This window comes from Marmota marmota, unplaced genomic scaffold, assembly GCF_001458135.2.
Source record: "Marmota marmota marmota unplaced genomic scaffold, marMar, whole genome shotgun sequence".
Lineage (NCBI taxonomy): Eukaryota > Metazoa > Chordata > Mammalia > Rodentia > Sciuridae > Marmota > Marmota marmota.
Window position 1 is genome coordinate 63,801,627 of NW_025999900.1, and position 14,839 is coordinate 63,816,465.

Genomic DNA, 14,839 nt, shown 5'->3' on the forward strand with positions numbered 1-14,839 from the left:
GGTCGCACTTTCAGCCCTTTGTTGTGGGTCATGGCCCCCCCCCCCCATGGCATTAGTGCTGCTGCAGCGTCTCTTCAGAGTTCATCCCAGCAGGACTGGCAGGGGCATTCCACCCAAACTTTCTTAACCCAAGAGGAGGGAGAGGAAGCCATAAGTCCAAGATGTGCTTGCTCATGGTGCTGGCCCTGCGTTTCACAGCCTGCTCTTTTGACTTCATAGGACAGAAGGGCCTCCGTGCCTCCAGCACACTGTAGCCTCGTAGCAGCATCCAACTGAGTGACTGGCTAGGTCTCAAGACACCGTAATTACTGACCTTGGCCCTTCTCACTGCTCAGGTTATATTCAGATGCCCTGGCTGCTTCAAGATGGTTCACTGCAGGCCCTTCAGACAAGTGGCATCAGGTTAGAGGGCAGATACATGTCTAAGAGGCTTCTTGGCATCTACCCTGGGCCTGAGTGGTCCACATAGTCCTGGGAAAAACTTAAAACAAGACTGGATTGATGGGAGGGGTGGGTGGCAGACGTGTGAATGGGTGCCACCCAAACCCCTTATAAAAAGAAAGGAAACCTGAAACTGAACATTGGCATTACGCCACAAGCAAACCAACCCTCCCAGAAACTACTAAAAGGCATGAGCTGCCACATGGAGGGCTCAAGACACTCAGGCCCTTAGTATTGTTGAAAAGGAGCAGTTGGCTGTGTGCTGTGTTGTCTGCAGCCTTTCTTGTCTGGGGCTGCTTGGTGTCTGCATATATCATGGAGGCAAGAAGGGCACCAGAACCAAACGGAGCAACCTCTTTCTCCACACGTCCGCAGCATTAGGCTTTGTTATCTGCAGATGGCAAGAAAAATTCTGTTGTATTCACTTTCTGCTAACTTCTGTAGGCCCTGGCTCAAGGACTTAGCATTGTGTCTCATGTTCATCTTTTTCTTGTGTTCTTTGCCATTTCTGGAATTGTCCTTGGTTTTTCCTTAGCTCATAGGTCATAGACGCAGAAATATTATAGTATTTAAGGCATCCGCATCAAGCATCAGATGGCTTTGCATCCAGAAAATCATTAACTCAGTTTGAAGCACCAAGCATGTGTGACATGGCTCTATAAAATATAATAAACGCATACTGTTAAGCTTTCCATTGCCTGTGGTTCTCATTTGTTCTTCACTTTTCTGAGTTTCATTACACATTGAATTTGGAGATAAGTTCCATCTGGCCTGAGAATTGCCAGGATTCCCTGAGATCCTTGTGGTGAGAATGGAAACACCCGTGACTCAGTCACACCAGCAACAGATGCTCCCACTGGTTCCCTGTTCCACTTCCAGAAGCGTAGCCAAAGGAACTCGGTGCAGCTGGGCCTGAGATCTCCAGTATCCACCGGGAAGTCCAGAGCCAGTAAGAAGAGCTTAGGAACTAGGATGGACTCGTAAAAATGATAGGATAACCTGAAAGCTGCTTAGGATTTGCCTTCTGGAACTCAGGCGTCTAAGACAGATGGCGGCATTCCACTGTCCATCGTCCCTGTGACCTTCCCCTTGCTTGTGATAGATGGGCTGCCTTGCCTAAGCTGCTGAGGTTGGCAAGTGCCCAGCCTCTGAGCCCAGAACTGCTGAGTGAGGCCCAAGGGAGGGCTCCTTGGGGAGCGATCCTGGGGAACGTCAGTGTGTGCATCTGCAGATCTTAGATGGGAGGGACCCAAGGGCTTTGGGGTTGCTCTCTGTGAGCCCGCAAAAAAAAAAAAAAAAATACATCATACACAAGGCTCTGGCTTCTGATGGCTTTCTGCCCAGGGCCAGACTGGGCACCTGCCTGTGCAGAACACTCTTGTCTCCTGGCCTTGGAAGCCAGCCCTCAGGACTCCCCCACTGCCAGACATCTCAACTCCTTCCTGGAGCCTGTTGACATCAGCTATGGCCATCTACAGCACGGGACTCGGCACCCTATCAAAGCCTGCTCCCCGTGTCCTACTAAAAAAATCACATTTCCATTCACCCTTCAGCCTTCGAAGGACCTGCTTTCCAGCCCCTACAGAGCAGTTGCTGGATGCCACCCCTCACCTCTCAGGGTTTCATGGCCAAGGCTTCCCTTCTGGAGTTTCCAGGTTCACTCGTTTATTCCACACACACATGGCACATTGCATGTCTGGCTGTTTCAGGTACTAATGGGACAGTCGTCCTGGCACATGTGTTGCACCTAGTAGAAGAGAATAAGTGTGGTTGGGTGTAGCACACACCTGTAATCCCACCATTCTGGGAGGCTGAAGTAGGAGCATCGCAAGCTGGAGGCCAGCCTGGCTAACTCAGCAAGACCCAATGGCAGAGCATCCATGGCTTCAATCCCTGGTACCCAAAATAAATAGGACCAGGGGTGTAACTCACTGGTGGAGCACGTGCCTGGCCTGTGGAGACCCGGGGATCCACCCCCCACACCGTGCTGCAAAAGAAAGGGGGGTGAATGCTGTGGATTAAGGGGCTGGGGGCTGTGACACTGGCTTTCCTCTCCTGGACCTGGATATGCTTCTCTGCCAAGCCTCTGCCCTTGGTCGCGGGCGGGCACTGTGTGCCACTTGGGTGCAGGGCTGGGACGATGCAGGGAGAGGCCAGAGGCAGGTGCAAATGATGAGGGCATGTGGGGAGCTTGTCTCCCTTACCCCAGGATGGGGCAGGCATTCTGGGCCCAGGTAAAGGAAACACCCAGGTGGCCTAGTGGGTGGATCACCATCTGTGATGCCCAACTAGGGGAGGGACGCGTTGCAGGAGAGCCCCACTGGAAAGGCCTGGACTTGGGGCCCTGTGGTCCCCAGTGAGAGATACACTGTCCCCCCAGAGGCTGGGGAGGGGAGAGCCAGCCACCCCCCAGGGAAGTGAAGACCTGATGTTGGGAGGGGCCCTGGAGGAAGGGTTCTCAGGAAGAAGGGGCCCAGGGCCTTGGATGCTTCCATATGCTTTTTCCTGCTCCCTCTGCTGTGGCTTGAGTATGACCCAAGGGAACATGGGATTGGTCCCCAGGGTAGTGTGTGGGAGATGGTGGGAGCTGGAAGGGGTGGGCTAGTTTGGGAATGCTGCCCTGTGGTGGGGAATTGGTATAACTGGTGGCCCCTGTTAGCTTTCCTGAGTGGGCTGTTAAAAAGCAAGGCTACCCACACACTTGGCCTCTTCTGTAGGAGGCCTCTTCCCTTCTCTCTCAACCATGTTGCCACCAAACCAAGGGGGCCCTCACCAGAGGCCAAACAGATGGGGCCACCTGAGTGACTTTCAAACTCTAAACCTGTGAGCTAAAGAAACCCCCTTATTCTGACATGTACCAGCCACAGGTACTGTTTTATTTTTGTGCTAGTAGGGATTGAACCCATGGGCATCTACCATGCAGCTACATCCTCAGCCTTTTTTATTTTGGTACCAGGGATTGAACCCAGGGGCACTCGACCACTGAGCCACATCCCCAGCCCTGTTTTGTATTTTATTTAGAGATGGGGTCTCACTGGGTTAAAAGCAAGCTCCTCACCTTTTGCTGAGGGTGGCTTTGAACTTGCGATCCTCCTGTTTTAGCCTTCCAAACCGCTGGGATTACAAGTGTGTTCCACCATGCCTGGCTGCCCTTTTTATTTTTTATTTTGAGACAGGGTCTCACTAAGTTGCCCAGGCTGGTCTCAAACTTGCAATCCTCCTGCCTCAGTCTTCCGAGTGGCTGGGATTACAGATGCGCACCACCATGCCTGGCAGGTGTGTGACAGTAATGAAAAATGGACTGGGACACCTTCATAGTACAGGGAGGTGGAGGGGTCCCTCCTTGCTGCCATAATGCTGGGTACATACTGACATCCACTCTTAGGGCCACCCTGGCCCCTCCAGGTGCAGTGAAGGCCTGTGAGCCTAGCCAGCCCCTTTTCACGTCCCCCCGAGCGTGTCCTGATTTCAGTTGTCACTCCCGCCTTCTCATGCCCCACTCTACTGCCTGGCCCTGTATTCAGCAGCCTCTCCCCTCATCCTTCCATTCATTCAGTAACAAAAGGAAGCAAACAGAACTCTCAGCACCAGAGATCATCATGTTCCCTGTGTCCACTTCCCATCCTGTCTCTACCACAGAAATGTCCCCATCACCCCTGTGCACAGGTCAGAACTCCTGTGTGTGTGTGTGTCCATCCAAACTCCACTGCTACAGCCTGAGTGGCTGCTGGCCACAGAGCTTAGCCCGATGGATGTGGGAAGTGGAGCTAGAGGAGGACCCACAGCCATTGCCCTCCCTGGTGAGCCTCTGGTGGGTACCTGGGTGCTGGAGGCTCGAGGTGAGAGCGAGGAAGTGGACCAGGTAGCATGTGGCCTGGGTCCTGGCTGTGACCAGGGCCTCCCAAGTTCCCTCCCTCTGGTGCCTGAACTGGCACTTCAGCCAAGTCTGTCACTTGCAGTCACAGGGCCTGGCTGCTCGAATCTCCTGCCACAGCATGAAGGAGAGCACAGGACACAAGAGCTGTGGCCTGAAGGGTCGCAGTTCTGGCCCCAGCACCAGCTGGTGGCGTGAGCTGGGATGGGGCCTCTCCTCCGCTGTTGACCCCGCTGCCATGCAGGATGTGGGCACCAGCCCTGGAGGCTGCTGAAAGGCGAAGGCCTGCTGTCACGGCCCAGCTGCTGTCTCGTCACCAGCACCCCTAGTGCAGGCAAAGCCGGGAGGGCATGGCTTATGTGGGATGAGGGGTCACAGTTTCCCTCATATCATGAGAAATGACTCACTGAAGGCCAGGCCAGTGTGGGCTTCACACAGGGATTCTGCTCCTTCATTCTGAAGGCCGAAGGGATCAGAGGGAAAAGGCAGAGAGGTCAGCGTGTGCCAAGCTAGAGTGGTGCGGGAGCAGGGCCTGGCCCCCAGCCCTGGAGAGACAGGCACCGTCCAGGCTTCAGACTCCGAGTTCCCCCAAAACCGCCATGGGGTGGGGGTGACCTCTTTGCCTCAACCCTGGGCGGGGCCTGAGTTCCTCACGGCCTATCCTCTGCTCTCTGCCCCTTCAGGCTCTAAGCCCCACCCCAACCCCTGGTCCCAGAGACAGCTGCCCAGCAATGCCCTTTCTTAAGGGCCTCTGTCCACACCCACCTGCTCCTTTGTCCCCATGGCCCACTTGTTTCTCGATTTCCCATGGGGTCTTCAAAGCACAAATCAGGTCCTGTCACTTCTCTGGGTGAAATCTGCCATGCTGTTGGATGCCACACAGCTGTGTACCACTGCCTGTGACGTGTGATGGAGAAACCCAAGACAGTGCACTGAACATAGGGCCCTGGCTGGCCTTCCACACGCCCAGGGCCAGTCTCCCCTGCACCCCCAGGTACCCTGTCCCCACTTGAGTAGGAAGAGAGCAGGGTCAGGAGTCAGGGGTCACAGGATGGGCTGCAGGCACACGGACCGCAAGCAGCTTTCTCAGAAGCCTCAGGCACCAACTGGAAGTTCCCCTCACTGGCTGGTCAGGGACATGCAGCCACTCAAGCTTCATGAGAGGTGGGGAGATTTTCATCTGGACACTGAAGCCCCAAACATTGGGCAAGCTCCACAGGCTGGTGCTGGGCACTAAGGTGTCTTTAGGGCACAGGAGAGCTGGGCCCTCCCCTATAGTGTTGGGGGCTCAGCTTGTTGGTTCAGCCTTGGAAGGAAGGGCCTCCAGGGCTGGCTGGGTCACAGCAGGCAGAAGCTAACTTTAGCTGACCTTCCAGGAAGCCCTCCAGGCGCTTGGGCTGGGCTAGGTCCCACCATGCACTAGTTGCCAGGGTTAATGTGAGCAATGGCTCCACTGAGACATCCCTCTTCTAGGCACGCCCCTGCCCTTCCCTGCTGGCAGTGTCCCCACCACAGGCCTCCCTTAGGTAGGAAAACATCCCAGTGCACTTGCTACTGAGACTGCCTCGAAGCCGTGGCTTTAACTCGAGCTTCACACTTTGCAGGGGAGGAAACAGGTGCTCATGTGAAACCTTAACCTGCCCCAGGTCACGTTGCCAGGGCTGCTGTCAGGAGCGGGGGCACCCAGACCACTGAGCCCCACCCGCAGGGAGATCCAGAGGACAAAGCCCCTCCCACAGTCCACAAAAGTCCCTCACTTACAAAACCATCAGCACTTTATTCCCTTGGTATCTATACAATAACACGAGGCTGTACCGAGCTGGGGTCCTCACGGAGCAGTCTGCCTCCTTTGGGGAGTTAACATTCCTCAGAGTGAAGGGACCCGCACTGGCCTTGCCTTAACCCACTAACAAGCCCTTCTGTCCCTCACAGGGACACCAGGCACTCAGGAGACTGGCTGGCGGGTACCATTTGCTGGGAGTAGACATGGAACTTCCACTCCACGAGCCAAGCTTCCCAGCCTCTGGAAGGGATCCCATGCCAGTCTCTGGCCAAGCCTCTACATACTCTGGGGAATCCTGGATGGTGGTAGTGACCCATAAACCCAGATATCAACTGACCTCTGCCCCCATTTGCAGACAGGAAGCCTGAGGTCTCAGTGAAAGGACTTCTGGTTACAGCTACATCATTTTTTGTTTTGAGACAGGGTCTTACTAAATTGCTGAGGGTTGGCTCAAACTTGAGATCCTCCTGCCTCAGCTTCCTGAGGCACTGGGATTAAAGTTGTGTGCCACATGCCGAGCTGCTGTACCAATTTAACTGTTGAGACTTCCCACTGCCTCTTTCCCCAACCGGTTCTTCCGCTGACAAGGAGACTCCAGACTTCCTGCCAAGGTCCCAGGTCACCCTACAGTAGGAAGGGCAGTTGCTAGGGTACTCTGAGCTGTCATATGGAAAGGCTGGCACAATGGTAGAGCACCTGGTTGTGCCATGCCAAAAGCTCCAAGCCACCACCTGTCCCAATACAGAGGAGGTCAAATCTTCCCTGGGAGCCTGTCAATCAGAGATCCTGCAGGTAACCTGCAGGGCAAGAGCAGGAAGAGTGGATCTGGGAGGAGGGCTGGAGTGTTGGTAGGGTTTTGGAGTAAGTTCCAGGTCCAGACACCAACTCGGGCAGTCCTGGTGCTAGACGGCTCGGGCACCATCTCTGACCTTCCTGGCTGACACATGTGGATAAGAGGGTCCCATCTCAGCTGAGAAGACCGAGGCCGGAGGAGTGATTCACGGTTCAGGTCAAGCTGATGAGGGAACTGAACCCGGGTCTGATGGAGTGCTGGCCCAGGCTTGAGACCGGCCCTTAGTCTTCATGCCCCTTAGTCACCCTGACAACGTTGTTTTCTGGCACTCTGGTCTGGGGTGATGGCTTCTCAACCTTACATTGCAAGGGGAGGCCTGATGTCTGTGGGGTTTCTGCAGAGTGGCCTGGCCCGAGGGCGGGAGGGGCATCACAGGCTGGAGGGCTGGGCCAGGGCAGGCCCTGCGGGGGCAGCTGGCGCGGCCTCACCCTCAGGCCGGGCCTCCTCTCCTCTGGCGTAGCTGAGAACCACGGTGACTGTGGCGAAGGTGGCGGCGTTGACGGGGAAGGCGCGCAGCAGCGTGGAGGCCAGCCCTCGCGTGAAGACGCGCCAGCCCTCAGCCTGGTAGCTCTGGCGCACGCAGTCGAGGATCCCGCTGTAGCGCGGGGCGCCCCGCAGCCCATCAGCCTGCAGCCGCGACTTGACCACGTCCACCGGGTAGGTGGACAGCCAGGACATGATGCCTGACGTTCCGCCGGCCAGCAGCAGCTTGGGCACGAGCAGGCGGTCGCCGGGCTCGCAGCCTAGCATGCGCGTGAGCATGTCGTAGGTGAGGAAGTACACGCCGAAGCTGGGCGTCTCCCGCAGCAGCGTGGACGCCATGCCCCGGTTGATGCCGCACACGCCCTCGCGCTGGTAGATCTGCACCAGGCAGTCCAGCGAGCCCTTGTAGGTACGGGCTGGACCGGCGTCCTGCAGCTGCAGCCGAGTCTTAGCCAGCTCCATGGGGCAGCAGATGACGCACTGGATGGCGCCCGCAGCCGCGCCAGCCAGGAACTGGTTCGGCGGTGAGTCCTGGCCCAGGGCCCGGAGAGTATTGCCTTGCACCCCGAACACGAGCGCGTTGATGAAGGTGAGCCCCATGAGCGGCGAGCCCAGGCCCTTGTAAAGGCCCAGCACCTGTGGAGACAGAGATACATGCCATCAAGGCGAGCAGTGCTGTTGTGCCTGCCTGGAGACCAGGGGCTGCCCAGCCTACCTCCGCAGACTCTCCACACAGCCGGTGGCAGTCTAGCCCACCCAGGTTCATGAGGACCAGCAGAATTATTGTTATTGTTAACTGTTTTTTTGTGGGTACTGGGGATTGACACTCAACCACTGAGCCACATCCCCAGCCCTTTTTATTTTGAGACAGGGCTAAGTTGCTTTGAACTTGAGATGACCCTGCTCCAGGCTCCAGAGCTGCTGGGACCACATGACCACTGTAGTGTTTTTTTCCTTTTCTCGAGACAGGGTACCACTATGTTGCCCAGGCTGGTCTCAACGGATCCTGCCTCAGCCTCCAGGGTAGCTGAACATGACTGGGACTACAGGTGTGCACCACCACACCTGGCTCCAAGCAGAATTTTATTTGAAGCAAAGTCCTCAACCTAACATGATTTTATATTTCCAAAGTCTTCATGCCCCTTAGTCACCCTGGTGTTGTTTTCTGGCACTCTGGTCTGGGGTGGTGGCTTCTCAACCGTACATTACAACTGCCCTGGCCACTCACACTCTCCTGCTTGATGATGGTCTGGAAACAGTGTAGGGTCCCTCGGTACTGGGGCTTCTCCACACACTGCACCTGGAGTCGTACCTGAAAGGACAGAGTCCGGTAAGAGGCAGGCAAGCAGGGGACCAGAGCACCTAGTCCCCTGGCTCAGTGCTCACAATTGCCCAGGGAGGCCTCCCAAGGCGGCCCAACACAGGGCGCAGGAACTAGTAGCCTTCTGTAGCTTTGGAGATTCTAAGGCAGGGCAGAGCCAGGTGTTCACGCCTCTTCAAGGGAGGATACCACTACAGGGACAGCTAGCTGTAGGTGGGACAGGAGGTCCCCAAGACCTCCAACTGAGACAAGCCCCTTGTTTTTTGCCACTATTGCACAGTATGCTAGAGTGGGACATGAACTGTCTCCTGGGACCAACCTATTGTCCAGGTGACACCTGTCATCCCAAACCATGGCCAAGGCCAAAGGAGTTCCCAACCTCATGACCCGTAGCTGGCTCTCCTCCCTGGCGGGCCTCAGGGCAATGGGCATGGGCTGCACTATTGCTTGGGTCCTGTCAGTAGCCCCTTGTGAGAACTGTGGTCACAAGTTAATAGTAGTGACAGGAAAACAGCTGAGAGCCTCCTTGGGGACCCATGGCAGCAATTCTGGGGCCTGTCTCCTCAGGTCAAAGCAGTCTTTGTCAAGAGCTTATCTCTGCTCATTCACAGGCTCTACCCGGCACAGGGGGAGGGGCGTTTCCTGAACTTGGAATCCGCGTCACGGGGCTGGGAAAACTAGGTCACATCATACTCTCAGGAGTGGGTTCCCTAGATCTGACTCGGAAATAGTCCTTATCACAGCCAGGGCTTGGGGAGCAGGTGTGTCACACCCATTATCCCTGGGCACTGCCAGGGGTCCCAATTCCAAGACGGGAAGACGGAGGCTCAGCAATGTTCTGAAACATGGCCACGGCTGTCCTCTCCAAGGACGCAAGCAGTGCTGGGGAGGGTGAGGGCAGGTCAGGGGTGCAGCAGGGGAGCACCCTCCCAGGGAAAGCCAGGCTTCCTCGGAAGCCTTTCCACTCTCCACCACAACAGGTGGGTCTCCCCACTGGTCAGTGCACCACAGAGAGTCCTGTTAGGAAACACTGTACCACCTCTGCACACAGGCCCCCAGTGGCCGGAGCAGCTGGCAGTGGCGTGCCCCTGGCGCCGACTCGCCCCAGCACCCTTCCTACCCTGATGCCCAGCTCTCTGCCAGGACTTGGCAGGGAGGGGAGCAATTTTCAGAGCAGAAAAGCAAAACCCCTCCTTGAATTCTAACCCATACTAACACCAGGCACTGCAGCTCGGCTGGGGCCCGCGAGGCGAGTGTCTTTCCCTTCAGGGTTCTGGGTCTCCAGGGCACCTCTGCTTCTCCTGAAGCCCTCGACACTGGCACTGCGGGCTCTCAGCAGAACTGATGTGAAGCAGCACTGTCCCTTCCTTGGGTCAGCCTCACTGACATCTGGGCTGTCTTTAAGTATCTGCAGGACACAGGCACCATTGAGTGCCCAGGCCCAGCAGCTGGGATGTCAAGCTTAGGTCAACCCAGCTCTTGGTGTTGACCTGGGTCTGGAAGAAGCCCTCACTGTCTGGGAGTGAAATCTGGCCCAAGTCCGAGAATACCCAGAGCTGAGGCTCTTCACGTCTTGGGATGACAGGAGCTCCTCTGAGGATTGAAGGAAGTGGCAGAGCCACCCTGGGAAAGTGGGCATTTGCACTCAAGTCCAAGAGGCTCCCAGCTCCCCCAGGCCTGGGAGACCCCCCCCCCACAAGAGCCCCCGATTCAGAGGGGGCTGATTTTTCTCCACCAGCCCCACCCGAGCCCCCAGCCCAGGACCTGTGCTGGGCCCAACTTGCCTCATGCCCTTCCTGCCCCTGCCAGGCCTGGGGAACTCTGGGGGTGGGGTGCGGGCACAGGCCTGGGTGGGCGACGAGGAGGACCGCCTGGTCTGTACTCACTAGCGCTCCGGGTGAAGCTTCCACTCATCTGCAACAAAGTTACTTTGCTACTTTCAGATGGCCCCTAGCTCAGACAGCAAAGGCATTAAAGAACACAAAATGTCAACATCACATCCAGGTGCGGAGCCCCTCAGCCAGCCTCCCACCACCCCTCCCCTGCCCTGGGGTGGCCATCACTACTTTGGGGACAGTGTCTCTGCTTACTGTCATGTCCGATGCAGTAAGGCAGAAAACTACCTTTGCACAAAACTGTGTGGGAAGGGTCATGCCTGAGGACTGGCTGTGGTTCTGGGTGTGACAGAGAATAACTGAACCTGGGCCCAGGAACCTGGAGGAATGAAGTGTGAATTTCCCAGGGATGGGTCAGTGTGGGCCAACAGGGAGCTCAGTAGTCTCCCTCACGTGTTCCCAAGCAAGGCTCCAGCTATATGAAAGGGGCCTATGACATCGGGAGTTAGAGTACTGGATCCTGTAGGTGACGGATATAGGAGCAGAGGTCCAGGGGCCTCCAGGGACTGGCCATGTGCTATTGCTGGGTGGTGGCCACTCGGGCCAGTTAAAAAGGCACCCGGAGCAGCAGTGAACAGGAGCCCGCTGCCAAGGGACTGCCGAGGGCTGCCGAGGGGCTGCACCACTGCTGCTTTGCAGAGCAGCCTCGGGGCAGTGGGGAGGGCAGTACAGGATGGGCGCTCTCTGTACCTGATGTGGGGTTAGGGTTAAAGTTGTTTTTGCAAAGTATGTTACTTTTGTAATAGAAAGCTAAACTGAGTGTACGCACCTGATGATTAAAACACATTTTAAAAATATCACATGCCCTCAGGGCCAGGGCCAGGGCCAGGCCCTGACTACAGTGTGCGTAAAACCAGCCTGGCTGGTTTCCCAATTTTCTTTTAATGAGAGTGCTTAACTTCCACACTGGAAAGCTGCAAAAGCCCACTACAGGGAGCCAGAGATGCGGACCCTGGATAGGCCCAGCACAGCAGCAAGTGGTCATGGCGGGACTAGAGGGCACAGGATGATCCCTGAGGACAGGCTGGCTCCCCAACATAATAAAAAGCTCAGCTTTCAAAGGTAGTTTGGCCCAAATGTGATGCCATGGGCCACAGTGGCAAAAAGAAAAAGAAAAAAAGGTGCAAATGATTTTCTCATTGGCCATCCTCTGTTCCAGGGAGGGGTGGTGACAGTACAGAGGCTCCTGCGTGTGAGAGGTACAGGGTCTCCCTGGGCTCAGCAACTCAGAATACCTAGGAGGCTCCCAAGCCTGACAGGGACCACCTGGGATGAGTGGGAGCCTGCAGATTCTCTGGCCAGACCCAGCCAAGTCGGCGCTTCCAGGCCTGGCCTCTGTGACACAGGCTGAGGGGAGGCCAAGGTACTGGTTGGCTGGACACAGCAAGAGGCACTGGAGACACATGACCATAAGGTACAAACACAGTGTAACATGGACACTGCCAGGCTGTCCTGGGCTGCTCTGGCCTATGGGCAGCTCCGTGGCACGGGCATGGCAGTGGCCTCACTCACAGCAGGCCCATGCAGGAGACTCGGGGCTCCTGCTTACCAAGAAAGCCTGGCCCTCTAGCCTTCTCCCCAGATTTGCCTACAACAGGTGGAGGTCTGGGCTTTTCAGAGCTTGCATTTAATCCCACACAAACCATCCTGACAAGCACTGGACAGCATGAGTCTGGCCCCTAATGATCTCATCCAACCCCTCGCTTTGCATAGGGGAACATCTGGGTCTCAGGGAAGTGACTACCCCAAGGTCAGGGGGCAAATGGGCTGGCAGGGGAGGCCTGGACCAGGGACAGAACTTTTTAAGGTCAAAGCCAGTACATAAAGCCAGGCTCTCCTGCTGGCACTGGAAGAAATGCCAGCCTGAAATTAACAAGTTATTTCCTTTGCCAACAAACACCTGGTTCACTGAAAAAATGGAACCAGGAAGTCCACCCATCCCAGCTCAGGATGACGTGTCTTGCCTCCAACTCTGCCTTCCCGTTGGGAAAGACCGAGTTCAGTGTTTGCAGCAAGTGTAGAAGGTGCGAACACCATCCTGCCGCTGCAGCCTGCCTGGGCCCCTGGGAAGACGGCAGGGGAGGGTGCTGACTAGGGTCAGCATGAGAACACAAATCCCCACCCACAGGGCAAAAACTGGTGAAGTTCCGGGAGGACATGGGTTTGCTTGGTTTCTGTCCTGGTGTCTGAGAACCGGAACTCCAGTTGATCCAGGCATGGGGCCCAGCTCAAGGGAGTGCCTGCCCCAGGCCCATTCCCAGAGCAAGCCGCACATGGGATATACCTTAGGTTTTTGGCCACAGACACTGCACAGGTGAACACCAGCGCTGGAAACAGTCCCTTAGTTCTGATTCAGTTTCTCAAGTAGGAACATCACTGCTCTGTGAAGACCATGTTCACTGGAAAGCTGACAGGCTTGACTTCTCAGTATTTCTACATGTTCTCCCTCGACTCTTCTTTTGCAGTACTGGGGACTGAACCCAGGGCCACGTGCATGTTCTGGAAGCACTCTGTCACTGAGTTACAGACCGACTTCTTTTTGGGGGGGATGGGGGGATAGGGTCTTTCGAAGTTGCGGAGGCTGTCCTGGAACTCATGATCCTCCTGCCTCAGCCTCCCAGGTCATTAGGATCATAGGCTGGCTCCACCGCACCTCCTTCAACTTTTCTTTCAGGAAAATATCTGAATTCATTCTGAGTGAGAAGAAAACTGCCCTTCAGCAATCTCAGCTGGCCAAGCCCAAGAATGAACTTGGCCATGAACTCAACTTGTGGTTCAGCCCCAGCTGGGAAATGGAAGAAGAGCCCAGAAAGAAGTGGCTAGGTGGGTGGGAAGCAGCTGCCCTCCCAGGTGTCTGGAGAACTTGCCTGCTATCTTCTTCTAAAGCCCCTGGGATGCCCTCAGATTCGTTCCTGAGATTGTAACGCTGCAGCCTCTTTCCAACATCTGTGCCTCCATGAGGGCCTGAGAACCAAGAGTGACAGAGACTCACCTTGACGGTGTCAAATGGGTGTCCCACAAGCACGCCTGCCACACCTGGAAGAAGAAACGTGTACTTGTGAGCAAATGCCCCAGAACCTTGGGGATGGGGTCTGGCAAGGAGAACTGGGCAGTAGCTGCTGGGAGGAAGGGGACACTGACTGTGTGCCCGTGGGGCTCCAGGCACACCCTGTGAGCTCCTGCCATCCTGTCTGGTGGCGTGTGTGAGGTGGGGTTCCCAAGGCCAAACCTGCATCTTCCAGCTGGAGGCTAGAGTCCCTTTCCTTGCCCCACACTGCAGTTGAGGGGTCTGGGCAGCGGACCAGAGCTGCCCTGAGGCTACCCACGGTGTTTCTAGGATGTCCACTGCCCTATATACCTCTGGCTTGGGCAGCTCACTCCAGGGATGCTGGAATTTGGGGTCAGCCTGTGACCCAGACTTGAACTTTCCCTCTGCTACTTAGCAGGCACATCCACCAAGGACTCAGTGTCTGGGCCTCACTCTCCTCACCTGAGCAGGTGATGAGCATCTGTCTCCCTGAGGGCCATCACAGAGATTAAGTGATCAAACAGGGGGACAGGCCCCGGAACTGTCTGCAGTGAAGTAGGTGTAACTGACACCTCTGCTCTTTCCCTGAGTGGGAGCCACCTCAAGCCTAGGGAGGCATCTTGTGACTTTGTGGTCATGCTTGGTTACATATTAGTTCAGGGCCTGCCAAAAATTCAGCCCCGCTATAAGGATAAAGTTCACCCCTCCAACACGGCTCAGAAACACTGCTCCAGTCCAAATCTCAACATCACTCCTGAATCTCAACATGACTACCGCAACAGCCTGGTTACCCCATTTCACAGGAGAAACTGAGGCTCGTCAAGGTCAAACAACTGATGCCAACTCTCACACTTCCCTAGAACCTTGTGTGTAAACCTGTTAAGATTCTCCATTTGTGGGGCTGGGGTTGTGGCTCAGCGGTAGAGCGCTCGCCTAGCATGTGTAAGGCCCTGGGTTCAATCCTCAGCACCACATAAAAATAAATAAATAAAAGTATTGTGTCCAACTAAACTTTAAAAAAAAAAAACCCTGCAAGAAGCCCTGAGTTCCATCTCAGCACAACAAGGTGGGGTGGGGGAAGCATGTGCTTTGTTGCTAATAGTGTATTTGTATCATTAAGAGTCAACACCAGGGGCTGGGGTTGTGGCTCAGCGGCACACC

At 55.8% G+C, this 14,839-nt stretch overlaps 1 protein-coding gene across 5 annotated transcripts; it reads right to left on the reverse strand.

Moving 5' to 3' along the window:
• Nucleotides 1-6,072: 6,072 nt before the first annotated feature.
• Slc25a29 (solute carrier family 25 member 29) lies at nucleotides 6,073-14,556 on the reverse strand. Of its 5 annotated transcripts, none has more exons than XM_048799323.1 (4): nucleotides 12,935-13,782; nucleotides 10,540-10,669; nucleotides 8,663-8,746; nucleotides 6,073-8,070 (listed from the first exon to the last, which is right to left on the reverse strand). In XM_048799323.1, the coding sequence occupies exon 4, from the start codon at nucleotides 8,032-8,034 to the stop codon at nucleotides 7,321-7,323; it is 714 nt and encodes a 237-aa protein (XP_048655280.1). In that variant the 5' UTR covers nucleotides 8,035-8,070; nucleotides 8,663-8,746; nucleotides 10,540-10,669; nucleotides 12,935-13,782; the 3' UTR covers nucleotides 6,073-7,320. The 5 variants fall into 5 exon arrangements, with proteins under 5 accessions (XP_048655280.1, XP_048655281.1, XP_015351059.1 ...); XM_048799324.1 differs by having other exon boundaries at nucleotides 13,643-13,702; XM_015495573.2 differs by lacking the exon at nucleotides 10,540-10,669 and having other exon boundaries at nucleotides 13,643-14,556.
• Between the last annotated feature and the right edge of the window lie 283 nt (nucleotides 14,557-14,839).

Coding starts and splice junctions, on each gene's coding strand:
- Slc25a29 (XM_015495573.2), bottom strand. CDS start 13,885: ATGCAGGTTTGGCCTTGGGAACCCCACCTCACACACGCCACCAGACAG. Junction 8,747..13,642: donor ACCCATTTGACACCGTCAAG/GTGAGTCTCTGT, acceptor CTGTCCTTTCAG/GTACGACTCCAGGTGCAGTG. Junction 8,071..8,662: donor CCATCATCAAGCAGGAGAGT/GTGAGTGGCCAG, acceptor CTGTCTCCACAG/GTGCTGGGCCTTTACAAGGG.